General features: G+C 42.2%; 4 protein-coding genes across 7 annotated transcripts in view; 1 reads left to right on the top strand and 3 right to left on the bottom strand.

Moving 5' to 3' along the window:
- LOC126917105 (mucin-4-like) overlaps positions 1 to 14,515 on the bottom strand; it is an 89,937-nt gene extending 75,422 nt beyond the window's left edge. For 2 of the 3 annotated variants that reach the window (XM_050723561.1, XM_050723567.1), the window contains exons 1-3: positions 13,171 to 13,271; positions 4,032 to 4,357; positions 3,020 to 3,340 (exon numbers count right to left, since the gene is read on the bottom strand). In XM_050723561.1, the coding sequence (XP_050579518.1) occupies positions 3,020 to 3,340; positions 4,032 to 4,353 (643 nt within the window). In that variant the 5' untranslated portion in view covers positions 4,354 to 4,357; positions 13,171 to 13,271. Of the gene's footprint in view, positions 1 to 3,019; positions 3,341 to 4,031; positions 4,358 to 13,170; positions 13,272 to 14,367 lie in introns of those variants that run through there. The other variant, XM_050723562.1, reaches the window with a different exon arrangement.
- On the top strand, positions 1,542 to 13,966 carry LOC126917160 (uncharacterized). Of its 2 annotated transcripts, none has more exons than XM_050723748.1 (4): positions 1,542 to 1,762; positions 10,195 to 10,361; positions 10,445 to 10,667; positions 11,545 to 13,966. In XM_050723748.1, exons 2-4 carry the CDS (start codon positions 10,215 to 10,217, stop codon positions 11,604 to 11,606), a joined length of 432 nt encoding a protein of 143 aa, XP_050579705.1. In that variant the 5' UTR covers positions 1,542 to 1,762; positions 10,195 to 10,214; the 3' UTR covers positions 11,607 to 13,966. The 2 variants fall into 2 exon arrangements, with proteins under 2 accessions (XP_050579705.1, XP_050579707.1); XM_050723750.1 differs by lacking the exon at positions 1,542 to 1,762 and adding an exon at positions 7,403 to 7,560.
- Positions 14,516 to 14,718: 203 nt separating the features above from the next.
- LOC126917135 (peptidyl-prolyl cis-trans isomerase sig-7) lies at positions 14,719 to 16,833 on the bottom strand. Its single transcript, XM_050723683.1, has 4 exons — positions 16,601 to 16,833; positions 15,996 to 16,486; positions 15,679 to 15,920; positions 14,719 to 15,593 (listed from the first exon to the last, which is right to left on the bottom strand). Exons 1-4 carry the CDS (start codon positions 16,668 to 16,670, stop codon positions 14,885 to 14,887), a joined length of 1,512 nt encoding a protein of 503 aa, XP_050579640.1. The 5' UTR covers positions 16,671 to 16,833; the 3' UTR covers positions 14,719 to 14,884.
- A 145-nt stretch (positions 16,834 to 16,978) lies between these two features.
- LOC126917151 (mitochondrial coenzyme A diphosphatase NUDT8) lies at positions 16,979 to 18,323 on the bottom strand. Its single transcript, XM_050723726.1, has 2 exons — positions 18,120 to 18,323; positions 16,979 to 17,770 (listed from the first exon to the last, which is right to left on the bottom strand). Exons 1-2 carry the CDS (start codon positions 18,162 to 18,164, stop codon positions 17,090 to 17,092), a joined length of 726 nt encoding a protein of 241 aa, XP_050579683.1. The 5' UTR covers positions 18,165 to 18,323; the 3' UTR covers positions 16,979 to 17,089.
- Between the last annotated feature and the right edge of the window lie 105 nt (positions 18,324 to 18,428).

Genomic DNA, 18,428 nt, shown 5'->3' with positions numbered 1-18,428 from the left:
ACCGTGGACGAAAAAAAAAATAAAGGCGAGTCTATCGGCTTATCGGTCTGTATCCGACGATGGCATCGATATGTGTGACATATCGCAGGTCGTAGAAGACGATTCGGGGGTGCGGCGGTCGGGGTCAGTCGTTCCGTCGGCACAGCGAGGCACCGAGTTTGGCAAGCTTGGTTGCGCAACCACTGTCGTCAGATTTTTTAACTTGTTCGCGCGCCACCGTTGTTTTTTTCAATGTTTCCCTTCCCCTTGGTCCGATCGCGGCTTTCGCCTCCCAGCGCGAAAACTATTACGTCACTTTACGAACGACCCGATCTAAGGGTCACCGGTGAACTCGCGTTACCAGGCTCGAGAAAATTTCTCGCAATCCCAAAACAATAATATCCATAATACGCTCGATTTATCTAGTATCGAGGAGATAACGCGCTATATAATCGTCGTTCGCGTAAATATCCTTGTTTTCAACAAACGCGGTGTACTCGAATGAAAACGTGCGCACGACGTAAATCGCGTTACGTTCATTGAAACGAGAATCGTCCTAGAAGATGACCAGCCTAGAGAAGCGAACGTAACAACGCGACGTTTCGAAAGAATTTGCAGGTCGTTTGGCGTTTCGTTGACCCTCGAAATCAAAGGCGACATTGGCTTATCGGTGAACGTTAATTGCTCGGGAACCAATGGCCCGCTCCTCCGTTAATTTTCAGTCTTAATCAACTATCGTTCGTTCATTAATTTCGACAGCAGTTTCAACGAGGCGGCACAGCTTTTTTTTCCTTCACAGAAAGAAACAACGAGAGAGGTCGCGAGGAATCGCTTATCGAGCGCGTCGTACGTCACTCTGCTGGCCGATTGTTCGTTCCGATTCGCGATCCAACGCTCGTGAATTCTTCTCACGATCGCTCGTGCGAATCCTTCGACCATGGAAATCGTAGTTTGGATCAAATAAGAGGCAAATTAGTCCGCGGGAGAAGCGACTGAAACACATCGGCTGAAGAAAAAAGAGCAGAAGTGGAGGAAAAGAGGAAAGGGGAAAGAAAAGGAAGGAAGCGAAGAAGCGAGAAGATCGCGAATTAAAAGAGGGGGAAGAGGTGAGTTTAACATGTGATAGGGAAAGAGAGAGAGAGAGAGAGAGAGAGAGAGAGAGAGAGAGGGATAGAGAGTGAGATTATCTATGCGGGGAAGGGAAGAGGCTGCGTAGAAGAAAGAGGGAAAGAATGGAAGAATGGACGAACGTCTGGAGCCAAGCTGGCTACACGAGAAGGGGCTCGACATCGCGTTTACAAACCGAACATGATTAGGTGGGGACAGCTGAGCTTATAAGACACCAGAGCACAGCCTTCGAGACCAATAGTCGCAAAACGGTTAACGCGTGGTGTGCACAAGAAACATTCTACCGAACAGCTTTACGAAAAACGAACTATCGCTTTCGCACGACCGATCTCGACCAGATAATCGAACACGGAAATTTCGAGGAACCGCGCACGACCGATCGATCTTCCTTCGAGGAAGAAAAAACGCTGACGACTGAGTGACTGGAGTCTGGCTGACGACTGAGTGACTGGAGTCTATCTACCAGCGAACCAGTGATAACGTTGGATGATAAAAATCACGAAACGACAGATCGAATTTTGTCGCGGCTAACGTATCAACGTTACCACACGACACGAGAGATCGTTCAAGGAATTTTCCCTGTGACCACGAACGACTACTAGTTGAATATCTAGAAGAAGGAACAGCATCATCAGCAGGGAGACTTTCGATCACAGTGAGTATCTCTTGTAGCGTTCATGTGGTTTCGGACAAGTGAAAAATGGTCGAGGAGTCGGGTTGCTCGTAAACCGATCAACGACTTTTCTAGAAACGGAAAATTTCACGGTAGGCGCGTTGAACGCTAGGTCATGCGTATGACGCGGGGAATAAATCAACGAAGCGCAATTCGTGTCACAAGTTAAATCGGATCATGGTCGATCAGCTGATTTCGGATCGAAACGAGTCGAACATCGATGCAAAGCCCAAACTCGAATCGGTACGAAACGTTTCTTGCAGCAACTTCTAGAAATATCTTCGTTTAGCGAGATATCGACGGTGATCTTAGGCTTCAACCGAGCCGTAACATTTTCGAATATTTAAAAATCCTGCGCGACAAGAATAAGTGTACTTTAGCGATACAAATTCAAAGTTGGATCGCAAAGCCGCGCGAAGACGATTCGAGTTTTGTTGCTCTGGAAGTCAGATAACCCCGTAAAAATCTTCCACTTACGAGCACGGCGGTGGGAATCTGCACCGTCGATTGATTAATGGTCTCCTTGTATCCGATTCCGGTATCGTATTTGTTCGACCTCGACGAAAAGGAGAGGAGAGAGAGGTACGGCGGGTGCGAAGGAATGCGGGAGGGCGTAATGAAGAAAAGACGCGAACTAGTAAAAATAATCGAAAAAGTAAGAAAGTAAGAGGGTGGGGAAACGCGAATATGTTTGCGCGAAAAACACAAACGATATCCCACCGACACAGCATCGTCCATTGGCCCCATATGCTCTTTTTTACCGCAACTTCGACTTCCAATATCGTAGCCATCCTGCCCTTCTGGCAGTTCTCTTTCGGGTCTCGTGACGAGATCGTTTACTCTGCTGCTCGGCGATACTCTCGCGAGAGCCGCTAATTTTCGCTTATCAATGTCAGAAAAACATCGCGAATCTTGGAAGCTATCTCTGGTGGACGATACGCGCAGATGAACTCGATTAATTCCACAAGGCTTCTTTTCAATCGCATCGCGAAATTTTTCTTTCCTTCTGGAAAAACGTTTGTTTCGTCGGAGTCGAAGAAAACCGCACGTAAACAGCTAATTTACGGAAACCAGCTAGCGAGAAACCATGGAGACCTTGATCCGTCGAGAATGTTACGAAATTCGATCGAGTCTAGTGACGTACATACGTGGCTAGATTTGTAAATAAATGAGCACGAGAAGGCGGAACGAGAGAAAATGGCACGAAAGATTGATTCGAAAACAAATCTTGAAACTTACCACCCTCGGACCCTTTGGTTAGCATCTTTCTTAGAATCGCCGTCTTGTCGGTGTAGGCGTCCACTTTGGCCACGTTATCGCAGACCCGCTGAAATTCCTCAAACGCGTCGTCTCTCGTCGGTTTTCGCACCTTCTCGGGCGTCTTTTCCGATCCTGAGATATCCGATGCGTCGTCGATGGCGGACGTGGGGCCATTTCTCTCTTTCTTCCTGGGTTTTTTGTTAGGAGAAGGATCAGACTCCGTCGTACGTGTAAGTTTGCGTTTCTTCGAGCCGGAGGATTGATTCGCGACCGGTGTCGTCTTCGGAGTCTTGAACGGAGCTGGGAAGAAAAAGCGATCGCCGTCACAGTTCGCTCGCGCTAGAAGGCTTTCCACGGATCGGCCGGAGATTAGTATCGAGGGAAAATCGATCGTGGTATTCGACGTATTATCGTCGAGGTATTAGCACCGGCTGACTCGATGTCCCCTAGTTCTGAAATCTCTTCGAGCAAAATAGCGGGATTTATCGGAGGGAAGAGAGAGCGACAGAAGCGCGAAACAAAAGGTATAATCTATACATGCTGCATTCGATGATCTTTTAAGGCTGTAATAATAATCGCTGCTGAACGAGAAACCAGTTTAATGCAACGTAAATCATCGGCCGACCGATCGCTCTAATAGGCGATAATGCTCGCAAGATGATTTATGGGATACAATTTGTACATTGTCGATTTAATTGAACGGCAATTAAAACGCTCGTCTCTGCCACGTCGCGATAACTGACAGAGATGAACGCGCTCTTTTCACGCCATGGAAATTACTCGAATTTCGTTATCTGTTCGTACGTTTATCTTCGCGTCGCGATACAGCTGCATACAGGGCCCGAAACGGCGATTCCCGCGAAAATCAAATATCCTGAAATTAAAGGATCGAGCCGGCAACTATCGGATGGTAAAGGCATCGTTTTCAGGCATCGAGATCACCGCTCACCACCGGACCGGATCTACAGATCGGAGAAAAGGGAAATCTTACACGAGTTTTCAAACTCCTCGATTCTTTGAAGAATCGCAGTTTTGTCCTCGTCGCACAGATCCTGCCAGCCGCTTACATCTTCCTCGGGATCGTCTATTCTCTTGGTGGTAGCCCTTTGTCTGGCGAACACCTCGAACAGACAGCTCAAGTGATGCCAAGCTTTCATTTTGCCATCGGAGAACGGATTCGCGACTAGCTTCGCGATCCTTACGGTGTCCTTTTCTATGGGGCACTTGCATTTTTTGCACTTGGCGCGACCGCTTTTCGCCCGTTCCACCGCGAACGGCTTCTCCTCTTCCTTCTCCTCGTCCGACATCGACATCGATCTGAAAACCGTCAGCGAAATAATGAACGCGAAGGCAATTTAAAACCATAAAGGAACGAACGTTTAGCTTTCCCCTTCTCTTTGTTACAACAACTCCACTCTAAATTGAAAGCAAACAGCGGTGAATCGTAGCGTTGGGCGTTGATGCCACTCCGACCCCTAATCCAGCTTAAAAGCTAAGAAAGTGAAAGGGATTGAAGTGTCAGGAGTGCAGGTAAACGCTTACGCAACGAGTAGTCCATGTCAAGAATCGAGCCGACGCGACGTCGAGCGACGCAGTTCGAACTGACCGACTCCTCCAAGTTCGCCTCTTTGGTTTTTAAACGATACGATAGAACAATACATTTGTAATTCATCGAGTTTCAATCGCGTTATCGACACGTTGCTCTTTGTTCCGACGTTTCGTGAACATTCCACTTCGCTCGTTCAGGGCGAACGCGAATGACTCGATTGAAATCCAAAGTGTCACAAATATGTTGAAAATGCAGGAAAAGATACGATACAAGTTTCCTTGACTAACTCTGACGTTCTTTAGCTGGTTGCACTTGCATCGATGATGGTGTACTCGAAAACGAGGAACTCCAATCCTGTATTATTCCACTTGTGCAACGAGAACTGCTTACATTCGCATAAAAGATAATTCTCGAGCTGCGCCTGGCAATCATCGTAATCGCGATTATTGTCGTAATATCGCTCCAGAAAGGCCTTCGGCTGGATTGCGTCATTCTTTCGAGCTTCGAATTCTACCGAGCTTTCAACACTTTGTTCCTAAAAATATCCAACGTAGCGCGCACTCGACAAACATGTAATCGCGGTACTCGAATTTTTCTCACCGACGTGGCGAAAACTAAAAGAGATGCGAGGATTATTGCGAAGTTTATCAGTTATCGATTACTCGTAATCGATGGTAGCTAAATTTAAGTAAACAAACGTTTGAGAACAAGGACGCGCGCTATTCGTCGCGAAGGATACGAAAGTACGACGCAAAAATCGAAGGCTTCTGGTGCGCCATTTTGCCGGGCGTGCGATTTACCAAGAAATGGGAAAAAAAGAGAATCGCGCCGATAAGAAGAGGCCGTTAATTGAACGAGGCCGATAAGCGACGAGGGGCTGTAATTGTCGGTTAGAGCGCCGATTGGTCGGCACCGATGTCGTCGTATTGAAACACTGACTAATAGCGGCGGGAGATCGTCTATCGAATTCCGTGTATTCTCGCGACATTCGTCGTACCTCTTTTCATCGAGAAGACAGAAGAGACTGCGAGCCATCCTCGTTGACATTTCACTTTACACCTTAACGATGTTTTTCTCGTTCTATGAAGATATAACTTCGCAACGTATGACACGAAGATATGATAATGAAGATATAAATTCAACTCTTCGCGCTCGTCTGATCGACATCGTCCTTTCTCTAGCTACTCTCTTCTCTTTCTTTCTTTCTATTCCGATTATTCGTCACGAACATTGCGATTAGGTCAGAGTGTTTGGAAATATTTTACTTTCTATACGTTCGCTCGCGACATTATTCGTTTGTCGTTCTTTATTTCGCCATATGTATTTCTGGTTTCTACCGGGTATCTACGAGAAGTACGAAGAAAGAATTAGTACGACGAGGAAACAAACGGCAATTTTAATCTCCAAAACACCGGTAATATTTTACGCGAGCAAAATTAGTTGGAAAAACGTGAGATCGAAAAGGGGAACCGAGGGATGGGCTAATTGAGCGTTGTTCGTAAGCGGCGATACGAATCGAATCCGCGAATAAATCAGTGCACGCCTGACGTTTCCATCGCGCCCCATCCAAAGAACGCACTTTTTAATCAATTTTTAAACGTCCGCTCCCCGATGATCGCTTTGATCTGAAAGAGAAGCGCGCGGCTCGATATCCTGATATCGATTGCCTGAGACGTCAGAACGCCAAAACGTCGGAACCTTAAAGAGCTGTTAAAAAAAAAGAAAAAGAAAAGAACGTGAACGAAGAATGGTTGAAGAAAATGAAAATTGTTTCCCGAATCCTTTGTCACGACTCTAAAACCGCGACATGGTAGCGCGAATGAAGGGGATAGCGAAACAGGAATCGTTAGAACGTGGGTAGCAAGTTTTCACGGCGTGTTAGTCCTTTGCGGTCGAACTTCGCTACAGATGCTTCGACTACTTGGAAATGCCACCACTAAAATACGCTGACTACGTTGCAACCATCACGAGGGATGCAAGGTTGGCTAGAGGCAAAGAAAATTATCGCCCCCGAGAATTAACCGATAGTACCTACGGATTTACGACTGAGTGAGCGACTTTCATCGCGCTAGAAGCTCCGATTGTTTTTTCTCTTTCTTTCGTGAACGATTCGTGGAAACCGATGAGAATCGATTGTTTGACTTGGTTTCAGCGCGATGCGAAGCGAATCGTATTGCGATGCGCGGGTACCAGAAACTCGTAAAGCAACCGGGCGCGTTTCTATTCTTTCGCTCGATCGCGGATATTTTGTACGAACGAAACAACGCGAAAATCTGTGGAATTAATCGCGGAACGGAATTAACCACCTATTCCACACGCTGACGTCAATCTCGTGGAATTTAACAGATGTTTGTATTATACGGTGATTTGTCGCGAGTATCGCTAATGAAATATCGAAGCGCAAGAAATTGCTGTCAATCTGCGGGCTACGTGAATTGCGATCGACGAAGTCGAAGGAAACCAGTTACGTAAAAGCGAATTGGAAAATTTGCCGAAATTCGCGGCATACTCGCGTACCCATACGCGTTAATTAGGTAACGTGAACGAAATAAAGTTTCGGTGATCCTGCTATTTCACGGGACTGTTGGTAGACGGAAAGCGGAGGGAGAAGAAGGAAGGGAGGAAAAGAGAAAAGAGAATGGCATGTACGTAGGCGTTGTACGCACAGATATCCTCGTGCTAGCGCGGACCTACAGGTGGTAGGAGGTGCGCCTAGGTGGCGCGTGGTGGAGGATTCCGCTCAGGGTATAATAGAGGGTGCAACAGCCCTCTCTGCTCACTCTACGAGCACGCATCGTTCTGCCAAAAACTCACCGAAATACGCATTCGCTAAACGAGGGAAGCAAAGAAAAGGGAAGAAAATTCAAGTCCGAGTGAGATCGAGCCTTGGTATTATCGCAGTGATCGTTCGATCGTCCAATCGCTTTCCGAGGAAGTCCTCGTCGAGAGGAGCATTTTCGAGTTAAATAAGGTAGGATTCGTACGTCTGTGCTCTTTGACGTTGTTCTTCGGAGAAAGATTATTAAGTTCCATCAGCTTGGATCGATCGGGAATCAAGGGAATCCGTTTTTCATTGACCATCTCGATTGAGTTTTATTCGCAATCAAGGAAGTATTCTTGCAACGACATCGCGCCAACCGATTAAAATAGCTTCTTCCACTCAAATCGATCGTTAATCGTTTTGTTTACTAGTCGTTCGTGCCGACGCGGTTTTCAACGCGATACTTCTCGATTCGATCGCGAAGAATCGTGCGAATTGCGCGTTCGCGTATCCCGATCGTGGGTAAAATCGAACGCATACGATCGAAGGTGGTGAGATTGGCCGGTGATTACACCGCACGGTCGATCGGTCCACTCGTTCGGATAAAGGCCGTTCGAGTTGGAACAATCGCGTGTTATCTCGAAATTTTTCGCGGTAAATGCCGAAGAAAAAGCGATCGTGGCTCGTTATCGGCCGAATAAATACACCAGCCCGATGCACATTAATTCCTACTTTTTTCTTTTATCAACGAAAAAAGAACGATCGTTGCTCGTTCGTTAACGAGCGCTTCGAAGATAGTCGGCGCGTAATCAACATGTATTCGCGTCAGTGATTAAGGTTCCACTCGTTTTGATCACGCGACTCTTACCTCTGTGAAGATTTTAAAGCGGTTCGTTCGCTCGTTCAGAAGAGAAGGAACAGGGAAAAGAATCTTCGTGAAGGAGGGAAAGAGGCATCCGAAATAACTCTCAATCGGATTTGTTGTAGGCGAACCGAATTATGTAAAGTGCAATTGCTCGCACCCCGCCTGATCTTATCTGTTCAAACAACTCATTCGGGTCGCCAGATAAATTACTCAGCTGAATGAATTCACGCGCGTTTCTTGGGTCATCGAGGATTATCCCTTAGCGCGATAAGCGTCGCTCGAGGAACGGGGTACGGAAGAGGGGCTGGATAAGATTACGCGAGATCACAAACAAGGACCGAAGTCGAATATCGTTATCTGATATCCCGTTCATAGACCAACCAGAGAGGAATTTCGCTCGTTACTTTTTTTTCTTCTATTTCCCGCTTTTTTTCTTTTACTACGCCAACGCGAAAAAAAAACGACAGATTAATTTCGCTCGCGACTCGGCTCGGTTACAAATGAAAAAGAAACATTCGTTAATGGCAAATGAAAATTCGAGTCGATCAACAACGAGCCAGAAAATTTACTCTCCAAGTTTGGCTGTGTTTAATCTCCCCATGTTTCAGCGGATAACACACGGTTTACATGGCTAAAACGGTCCGTGGCATTTTCTGTAATAATAGATTTGTTTGGTTTCGAGCGCATACTAAGCAGTTATAAAGGCTTAAATAAATGAGGCTAATACGTCAGAATTCCATGAACGACGCGCAACACCAAGATTATGCTTTGAACAATTAAGAACGCCACTGGGATTCACGACGATGGCGACCCATTGACTGCAGATATGATCAATTTCTTATTTCTCTGGAACGCGTGCGTCGTCCTTTGCGTATACAAAGCACCATGGACATTCTTCCATCGAGCTGAGCGAAAACGGTATCGAGAATGAGGTCCGGAGGTGAACCGCGTCGTTCTCTGTGCCAAAGGCACGTGTACCTCGAAATTTCGCAATGCGTAACAAATGAGACGCGAAGGAAGACTTTTCAACGTAACTATTCCGTGTCGGTATTCGCTAGGGTTTGCGAGTTTAACAAATTTATCGCCGATCGGGCAAGTCGTGTAACTTTCCAGATCGATAACGATGGTTAAGGAGATCGAAACAGTTAACGATAACTGTATTCTTGATCGAACGAGAAAAGGAAGGGTGGGAGAAAAACAAAGGGACCGATCCTGAAGATAAATCGATGTTTAATGGTTTGTTCAACTCGGAAGTAAACATCCACGTAAATCAAAATCTCGCTGCTACTCCCTTCTCGGTTCTCTTTCTCATATTCCCTTTCTCCCTCGCTGATCGGCAGAGTTTGTCAGAACGCGTCAATCATCCAGTTTGCCGAGATTTTCGGCTCCGTTTGACGCTATTCCGATTTTCATTGCGTACACCTGGTTCGAATGAATGATGGATGAAGAGTAAATAGGGCGATAACCGCACAACGATGGGTGGCCAAATTCCAATTCGTTTTATCTCTGTCACGTTTACGCGCGATCACTGTTTTCTAGCCGGAAACGAAAATTACATCGAAACTTCCGAAATACGCTTGATCTTCTAACCCGCGAACAAATTTATTTATTTATTTATTTACTTATTTGTTTATTTATTCAATTAAAGGGCAGGTACTCCGTGTTACAAAACATGACAGATATAGATATAAAAGTACAGACAGAAAAGTGAAGTACGATGCGTTTTAGGAGTAGTTCGGTTAATTTAAAATTCAAATTTATAGTTATTTTATACTTCGATTAAAATTCAATTTTTAATTTTATTCCATACCAGGACCCAGTCTGTTTCAGTACAACCGACCGATTTCGTTCGATCTATTCTCTCTTCTAACGTGTTTGCTACTCGCGATGTCGAATTCCCGATCGGTTTAGAGACAACCGCAAATGCTCCACCATTTTCTTCGATACTTTTCGTTAATCTCGAACGTGATTCTTTTCAGCGATAAAGAGGATCAAGGGAATGACGGGAAGGTCCAGCACGAAACGGACGGGCCTGTGTCTGTTGGCACTGTTGTTGTCCTGCCTCGAAAACGTCGTTGGAGAGCCGGAGCCGATACCGTCGGAGCTCCTCTATAGCAAAAACTTCATCAACAACGCTGAGAATCTCGTAAGCTAGTCACTTTTCTTGTATCGTAATTCGGCGCAACCACCGCTGTTCGAATCCACTCAAATTAAATTTACGTATCGTAGATATTACTGAACAAGCTGAAGCAAGTGATCGATGAGAAGGAGGAAATAGTAGAGCAAGAAAAGACACTGGACGACGTACAAATGATGCTTCAAACGGTACTGGAAGAGAGGGCGAAAGACGATATGAGGATTCCACCGGGTGATTACTCTGTCGAGGAGATACCAACACCGAATCCCCCGCATAAACAGGTGCAACGTTCCGGAAAGCGTACCTCGATAAGCTGTGAGTATCGTTTAGTGAGAAGCGTCCTCGAATCCATATCCCATAAAAGAACGATATATAAACATAATTCGGCTGCATTTCTTGTCTTTGCACGATCGTAGTTTCGTTTCGAATTAGTAACCGCCTACGGGTGCACGCATGCAGCAGATAAAAAGAGACACGCGAAAACGCGATTTTAAGAGGCGAAGAACAGATGATCTCATGCCCCGCTAGATTCGCTGAGATTTTTAGACGAGGGCAGGTACTAGCCCTCGTTATTTCGAATCCCGTCTTACGAACTTTGGAAGATACTCAGAGCTGGTCACGTGCGTTCTCCTGTCTGTTCTTCCTCCGTTATTAAGTACGGAATACTCGGCAAATAAGTACGTGCCCCGCTTATCGACAAGATATCCTTCCCACACCGAGAAATCCTCCGTTTCTCTACATATTCTATATTCTCCGCTATCAATCCTTTGTCCAATACGAGATAATCGAGTAAACGAAGTCTTTATCCCTCGTATTCGTGATCTGACGGATTCGTCCGATAATGCAAAGCGTCGTGTTGATTCCCATTCGATGCGTAGGACCGGGGATTTCGTAGAACTAGCAAGAAACGATGAGCGTGCATCGCGAGAGAATGGCGAACCTATCCATTGCGCCAATTGACTTTTGATTCGAATGATGTCACGAGCGACGTTTCTGCCGTTGAAAAACAAATCAACGATTGACGATCGATCCTCGAGGTCCATTCAATTAATATTCGATACCAGACGAATTTCGTCCACCTCGAATGCAATCGTATCACGCTTTCCTGTCCCTTGCTTTTTCTCTTCTTCGCGAACGGAGTGCTTCTCAAAACGACGAATGCTAACTAGAGATTTTTCTTTGTGTTATTTAGATATGACCTTGTGTCACTTCAAGATCTGCAACATGGGACGCAAGCGACAGTTACGCGAGTAAACGATAAACAGATCGTTTGCTGATGACGGCCATATCGAGATTGGTCGAGCCTCTTGCGCGGTGCACCCTCTGACTCGAACACGATACGAAACCCGCGTGCAAACGAGAAGAAACTGGACCAGAGGTCGCACTCGGATCTCCGAACGGTGCTCGCGACGCAGCGGTTAAATACCAGGAAAGGCGACGATCCATCATCGATCGGTCGATACGTTCCTTCTAAATTTTTCACCGAAATTTCCAACTTGATCGGCCGGCTGTCATCCAACTCGCAAAACAATCGCGACTCTGATTCTGTGACTTCGACTCCGACATCGATTCCAACTCTCATTGAACGTTTTTCATGCAATTTATCTACGACACCTTGCAGCCATTCAAACGCTTTCGAACCGCTTAAACGGCTTTGCACGCGACGAATCAATTCCAATCCGAATCGCTTTGAGAGAAACGAGAGGCAAAGAAAAGTACAAACAAAAGAAAAAGGGAAACGGAAATGAAACGAAAGGGAAAGTTTGTACAGTTTGCGAGATGTACATCATGTTCCGCTCTCGTGCCGAGAGATGACAAGGAAGAAATAATTATTTCGCGATCGAATTTCTGTCGCACGATCGTGTAACTTCCTAAGTAAAAAAGCAATTACAATGCTTGAGTTTTTCAAATATATCTACATATGTATCCAAAAATTGCAAGTGGTCTTATAGAACGAAAAGTGAACGGTTACTATTTTGTCAAAATGGATACGAGTTCTCGCTGCAGATCGAATATCGAACGAGTATCGGACTGTTCTGTTTGCACCGCGACGACCTCTTCGAGCTACTTGTTCGAGAGGAATGATTGATAGACAAAAGTGTTCGTCCCGACTGGTTCGGGCGAATTCCTCGTCCCTTCCTCCCCCATCACTGAAAACACATCGTGGATGCAACAACAATGACAGCAAAACACGATCGGATGCACGCGTTTCGCTCGTAATATTCAGCAGTATCATCTCATTCGACCGAGGACATTGCATTCGCGGCTGAATAATTATTTTGTCCCGTTTAATCGAACGAGAACGCAATAAAATTAGGTATTTCGACGAAGCTTAGTGGCTAATTACCACTTCGGACGACTCACTAATCTCTCCGAAAAAGAAACTATAGTCTGTAAAAAGTTGCTCCTAGACGATATACCCGGGTATAGAATTAGCAGACAGACAGTTGGACGGACGGACGGACGGATGGACAAACACAGAGGAAGAGAAGAGAAGAAAGGAAGAATGAAATTTTTGGAGAGTGGAGTTACCTCGACGAGCCATCGATAGAAATCGAAATGGCGAATAGGTATTTATTCGTTAGGTTTAAGTGAGAAGGGTGCAAAGGCCGAGGCTCCAATATTCTCGAAACTGTCTTCTTTAAGGAACACAAACAAAAAGAAAGAAAATAACGAAAACAATAGTAAGAAAGAAGAAAAATTACTATCACATGACGTGTACAACTATAAAGAATATGGTCCTTCAACTTAGTGATCTACAATTTGTTACGGTACTTGTTTCATTATAATATGTAAATTCAAGCTACTACATACTCACAGAAATAGAATGTAAACGTTGCTATTCGCTAATTATGATTTACGACTCTTTTCCTAATCGCACGCCTCTTGGCAAACTGTACATCCTTTACTATCCTAGAATCGTTAAAAACAATTGATACGTTTAGTAGAAAGTAACAAAAGGAAAATATGTATATACAAAGACATGAACGACTACGAGATCTCAGGAAAATAACAGAGACAGAAAAAGAGAGGCCGCCTGCACCCTTCGTTAAATTATTTATAATCGTTTCGTAAAAAGAAACGCACCAAGTTTATATGTAATCTTTTTATGCGTCACTTTTTATTTATTTAGCACCGGTGAATTCGTTACTTTTTTAGTAGCTCCTGATCCTGAAAACGCATTGTCGTTTACCTCAAAATGTTTTGTACATGACTAGAATACTATCGATCGTTTTCTACAAATTTTATTTTTATTATTTATAATTTAAATACATTCTACGTGCAGTTATATTTAAAACTGTCGTAAATCGTCTATTTGTTAAATTACATTGCTCTTATACGAACACATTGCTATAATTAGAACGTTTAGAAATATTTCGACTCCAAGATAAACCGAATTTAGCAATGATTTCGTTGTATATCGTGCACCACTTTCAAAACGCGATCAACTAATAACTTTGCATCATTACGGCCTCTAATAACAATGTAATACAACAATAGCAACAATAAAATGTGTAGTCGTACGAGCATGTATATTCGTAAATTTATTGTTTTTCTTGTATGGAATTGATCGAGACTTCTCGATACTTTGAAATAAATCTCGTGAAAACAAATATTTCTCGCTTCGTAATCATACAGGTAGTGGGCGGCTCTCTTTTTTAACCATCTATCCATGGAGAATATACACACGGTTATGATTATTATATGATATCAAATCGACATTTTAAACTCTCGTATTTAAGGTATTGAACGAACCCGCGCCATACCGTACAAAGTATGTACACGTGCTTGGTCACGTGAGATAACAAACGCTACGTAGTATAACATTAATAAAAGTTTCGTTACATTATAGCGTATATTACAACAGCCGATAATTCATTTATATGATTGTAAATATTGTATCAGCGATAAATTCACGATAAAAAAATAATAGTTGAATTTCAAATACATACACTCGACATAACCTCAAATCACTTTAATCTCTATCTAGTTAAGTTTTAAATGAAACTCCTACCAGCAGTTGTAGCTCCTTCGAGTACTTCCAATTTGTTGTATTCACTCACGGCATGATGAATAATTAATAAATCGTAAAATCATACAAATGTCACAACCATTTTGATCAGACTACGTTTTATCCAGTTTTATTATTCCTGTAATTTTACTAAATGCTCTTTGCAAGGCATGATCGCCCCCTAGCGTTTAAACGTGCGTACATCTATGATTTAACGTGATGTTTCCGTCGGTACCATCTTTGACTCCTTGTTTAATTTAAATCAAACAAAATATGCATGTACATACTATCAGAAAAAAAATATACATACAGACATATATTTAATATAAATTAGATATTATAAATAATCAAGCGTTGAAAGAATTAAAGAATGGTTTTTATTCGCATAAAAAGTGGAAGTTTACAGTTCAATTTTACAAAATAGATATTCACATTTATATCGCATATTGCATATTGCATATGCGTTCTACGTGCGTAAAGCTTGTAGTACTATGGATAAATATCACAAATATTTTTTATATCATCTCCTTTTTTGCTTGTATTTCTCTGATTTTTCATACCTCTCGACAGATCGATTTTTGGTGCGCTTTTTTTTGTAACTCGAATGTCCGTCTTTATATTTCTCATATCTTAAATCCTCGTTACTAGAACCAGAATTCCCCCTATCCCATCTCTTTTTCTCACCGTCAGATTTCTTTTTTTGTTTGTGCTCTCTATAACTTTCCCTTTTGCTTCTGTCTCGGCTCCTATCTCTGCTTTTATCTCTACTTCTCCTTTTGCTTTCTTTTCTCCGTCTAGATTCGTATTCGTATCTTTCGCGCGAACTATCACGATATCTTTGTACCTTATACTTTTCCTTCTCTATATATTTATCCCTGTTATAAGCGTATTCTACCCTGGCTTTATTGGCGTCCTTTATACGCTCATATTTTCTGTGTTCTATTTCTTTGCTCCTAGGTTCATCCCTCTGCTTATGCTTCGAAATGACTTTTTCTAGATTCTCATTTCCGACCTCATCAGCTTCATCGTCAAAATATTGTACGCCTTTACCCTTGCCTTTCCATCTCATTTTGGCTACCGATTGCGAAAAATCAACGTGTATACGACGATCGTCGATCAATACATTGTCCATTTTAAAATACGCTTCTTCGCAACTTTTACGATCAGCGAATTCGATGAACGCATATTGCAATGAATCTCCAGTTTGCCGATCTCTAATAACTTCACAACTGAAAAAAGTAAAGAAAAAAACAATTTGATCAATATACCAAGTGTAATAGGTGTCTATCAGCAAGATTGCTAAACCATCTATACCCAATAATTTTTCCAAATCTGCTGAAAATAATTTCGAGATCGTCATCGGTCGTAACAGGATTTAGTTTACAGACAAACAGGACATTTTCAGGTGGAGCCATTTCCGCATCTGGAATATCACCCACAATTTCCAATATTGTCGCTCTTGCTTTAGCTTCCTTCTCTTTCTGCATTTCCGTGATCTCTTCGGCTGTCATACCAGCTGTGTCATCTATCACTTCGTCAGCTCCGATCCTATCGCTCTACGAATATATTTATTTACTATGATAAAGAAAATCTTGCAAATTTTAAAAACATAAAGCAAAAAGATATTATACCATTAAAACTTCTTTGGAGGGTGGTGGACTTCGATCGGGTATGATGAAACCTTTTGGATCTTCGAAAGGATCTTCCAAAATAACAGTGTGAGAGATACGTATATCCTGGTAAGGTCTGTGATCCCCATCACAGATAGTTTCATTGAACTTAAGAATAATTTCTAGTCCTTCTGTAATTTCACCAAATACACAATGTTCTCCATCCAATGATTGAAGTTCAGGTGCAAGAGTAACAAAAAACTGAGATCCAAGCATGTTGCTGCCACAATTAACCATAGACAATAAACCACTTCTATCGTGCTTTATTTTTGGCATCTGCTCTGCTTCATAATATCTTGCTTTTTCACCTAACACTATTCCATAGACACTTTCTCCACCTTTCCCAGTACTGGTGGGATCTCCGGTTTGAGCAATAAAATTGCTTTGAACAGAATGGAATAAGTTCCAGTTGTAATATTTTAATTTGCATAATTTCAAAAAATTTCGACATGCTGCAAAATATTATATATTAATAAATACTGTTATCAACAACCAAATTTCTTTCATTGAAAATTCCAATATATAATAACAAGAAAACATAACCTCTATTTTTGTTTTACACTTACTTTGTGGGCGTTCTTCAGTATATAAATCAACAGTAAAATCTCCTATAGTAGTTTCTACTACAACCGCCATGCTTTTACGGTTTCCTTATTTAGAGGCTAATTTCATTTCTGTTTATTATATTTATAGCGTCTCAATATCTCATAATATTCCTACACACATTTCCATACGACATCAGACAATATACTCATATATAAATGTATGAACATACGGATTCATCCTGTAGCCAGTGACATCTACATATGTAGTACTGAACTAAATACGTATATGTAATTATATACATATGATTTAGAATGATTCCTCATAAACTACAAATATGTATGCATTTTTCAAACGTATTACACATAATGGGGAAGAGAAATGATAACTCTTTTTTTAAATTCGTTATATCAATTATGACATATATATATATATATATACGTATATATACATGTAAAACAGGAATGAAATACAAATTATATACAATACAATTTCGCGATTAACAAATCTTTTTATCTCTTTTTTTCTAGTAACATTGACCGTGAACAAACAAGTTTGTGCTTATAGGCATCAGGTACGAGAGCATTTAAGGCTATATGTGTTATTGCTGCGGTGAAACCCCAAACACGGTGTTTCCCTCCTAAATAAACCGGTAAAGTGTAGTTTTCACGGAACTGAGTAAACCGACACACTGAAAGATCGCAGAGATTTTTTAAGCTGAGAAAAAAAGCTTCTTCTACTTCGTTTACATTAATTTGAAGCTTTTCTGGATCAATTTCACCGATATAGCCGAAAACTGGCAACACCATGACGTTCTTTTTATCAATCATGTTACCGGAGACCCAAACGTCGATTTTCTCCCTTGGAATTTTAAGTTCTTCCCATGTTTCACGTAGTGCAGTTTCTTCCAGGCTGCGATCTTCTTTGTCGTGCATTCCACCGGGAAATGAGACTTGTCCACGATTCGAAGTTAATTTGGTTGATCTTAAGGTATACAAGAAACCAAGTTCTCCTTTGTGCATGCATAATGGCACTAAAACAGCGGCCTGCGGAATCGCATTACCATCTACCTGTGGTACTCTACTGGCCTTGAACTTCTTGATAAAAGATTTCCGATTTTTCTCACTAAGCACAACTTCTGGTTTCAAATATTCCAGCCTGATCGTATTTAAGCCTTGTTGGGTTTCCGTCGACTTTTTTGTAAAGAAGAAACATTTTTTTAGTGCGATATTACGATGACAATCAATGGTATCGAAGCGCGGACATTTTAATCGTTTTCGTACATTACATGCTAAAAGAAGCTGATTAAACATATCTCTGAAATGTTAATAATTCAACAGCAGTGACATTTCTTTTCGAATGCTAAAAATAAAGCCAAAGAAACGAATAAAAAATTTCGTATATTCAATGTTAATACATTTTGCTTTCGCCACCATTATTTGGAAATAAACGAATGTTCGCGAAAGAAACGCCATCTGGTATACAAAGAATGAAGCAAGGGAATATATGACAACAACTTTCACATGAAAGAAAAATACTTACAAAACAACGCTGTAAACAGCGTAAAGAAAAGGAATAGAGTTTCATTGATGCAAGTTATATCCCAGAAATAATTTCTACGTTACGTATGATGAGAGATCAGAAATCGTGAGAAAGAAATGCGGTCTACCTAAAACGTAGCTAGCCTTGATGCTCAATTTATCAAGAATCTCTTGCAATATGCCTACCTACCATTATGATGATTTTATGCACAGCTACTAGATGTCCGATCAATCGGATTTAAACGATCTCTTTTTTAAGTATGCTAATCGATGTATCGATCATATGTAATGTTAGTCTCCTAACTCGTGT

The sequence above is a fragment of the Bombus affinis genome, chromosome 6, assembly GCF_024516045.1.
Source record: "Bombus affinis isolate iyBomAffi1 chromosome 6, iyBomAffi1.2, whole genome shotgun sequence".
Lineage (NCBI taxonomy): Eukaryota > Metazoa > Arthropoda > Insecta > Hymenoptera > Apidae > Bombus > Bombus affinis.
Note: the sequence above shows the minus strand (reverse complement) of the source record. Positions and strands in the feature narration are given on the sequence as shown.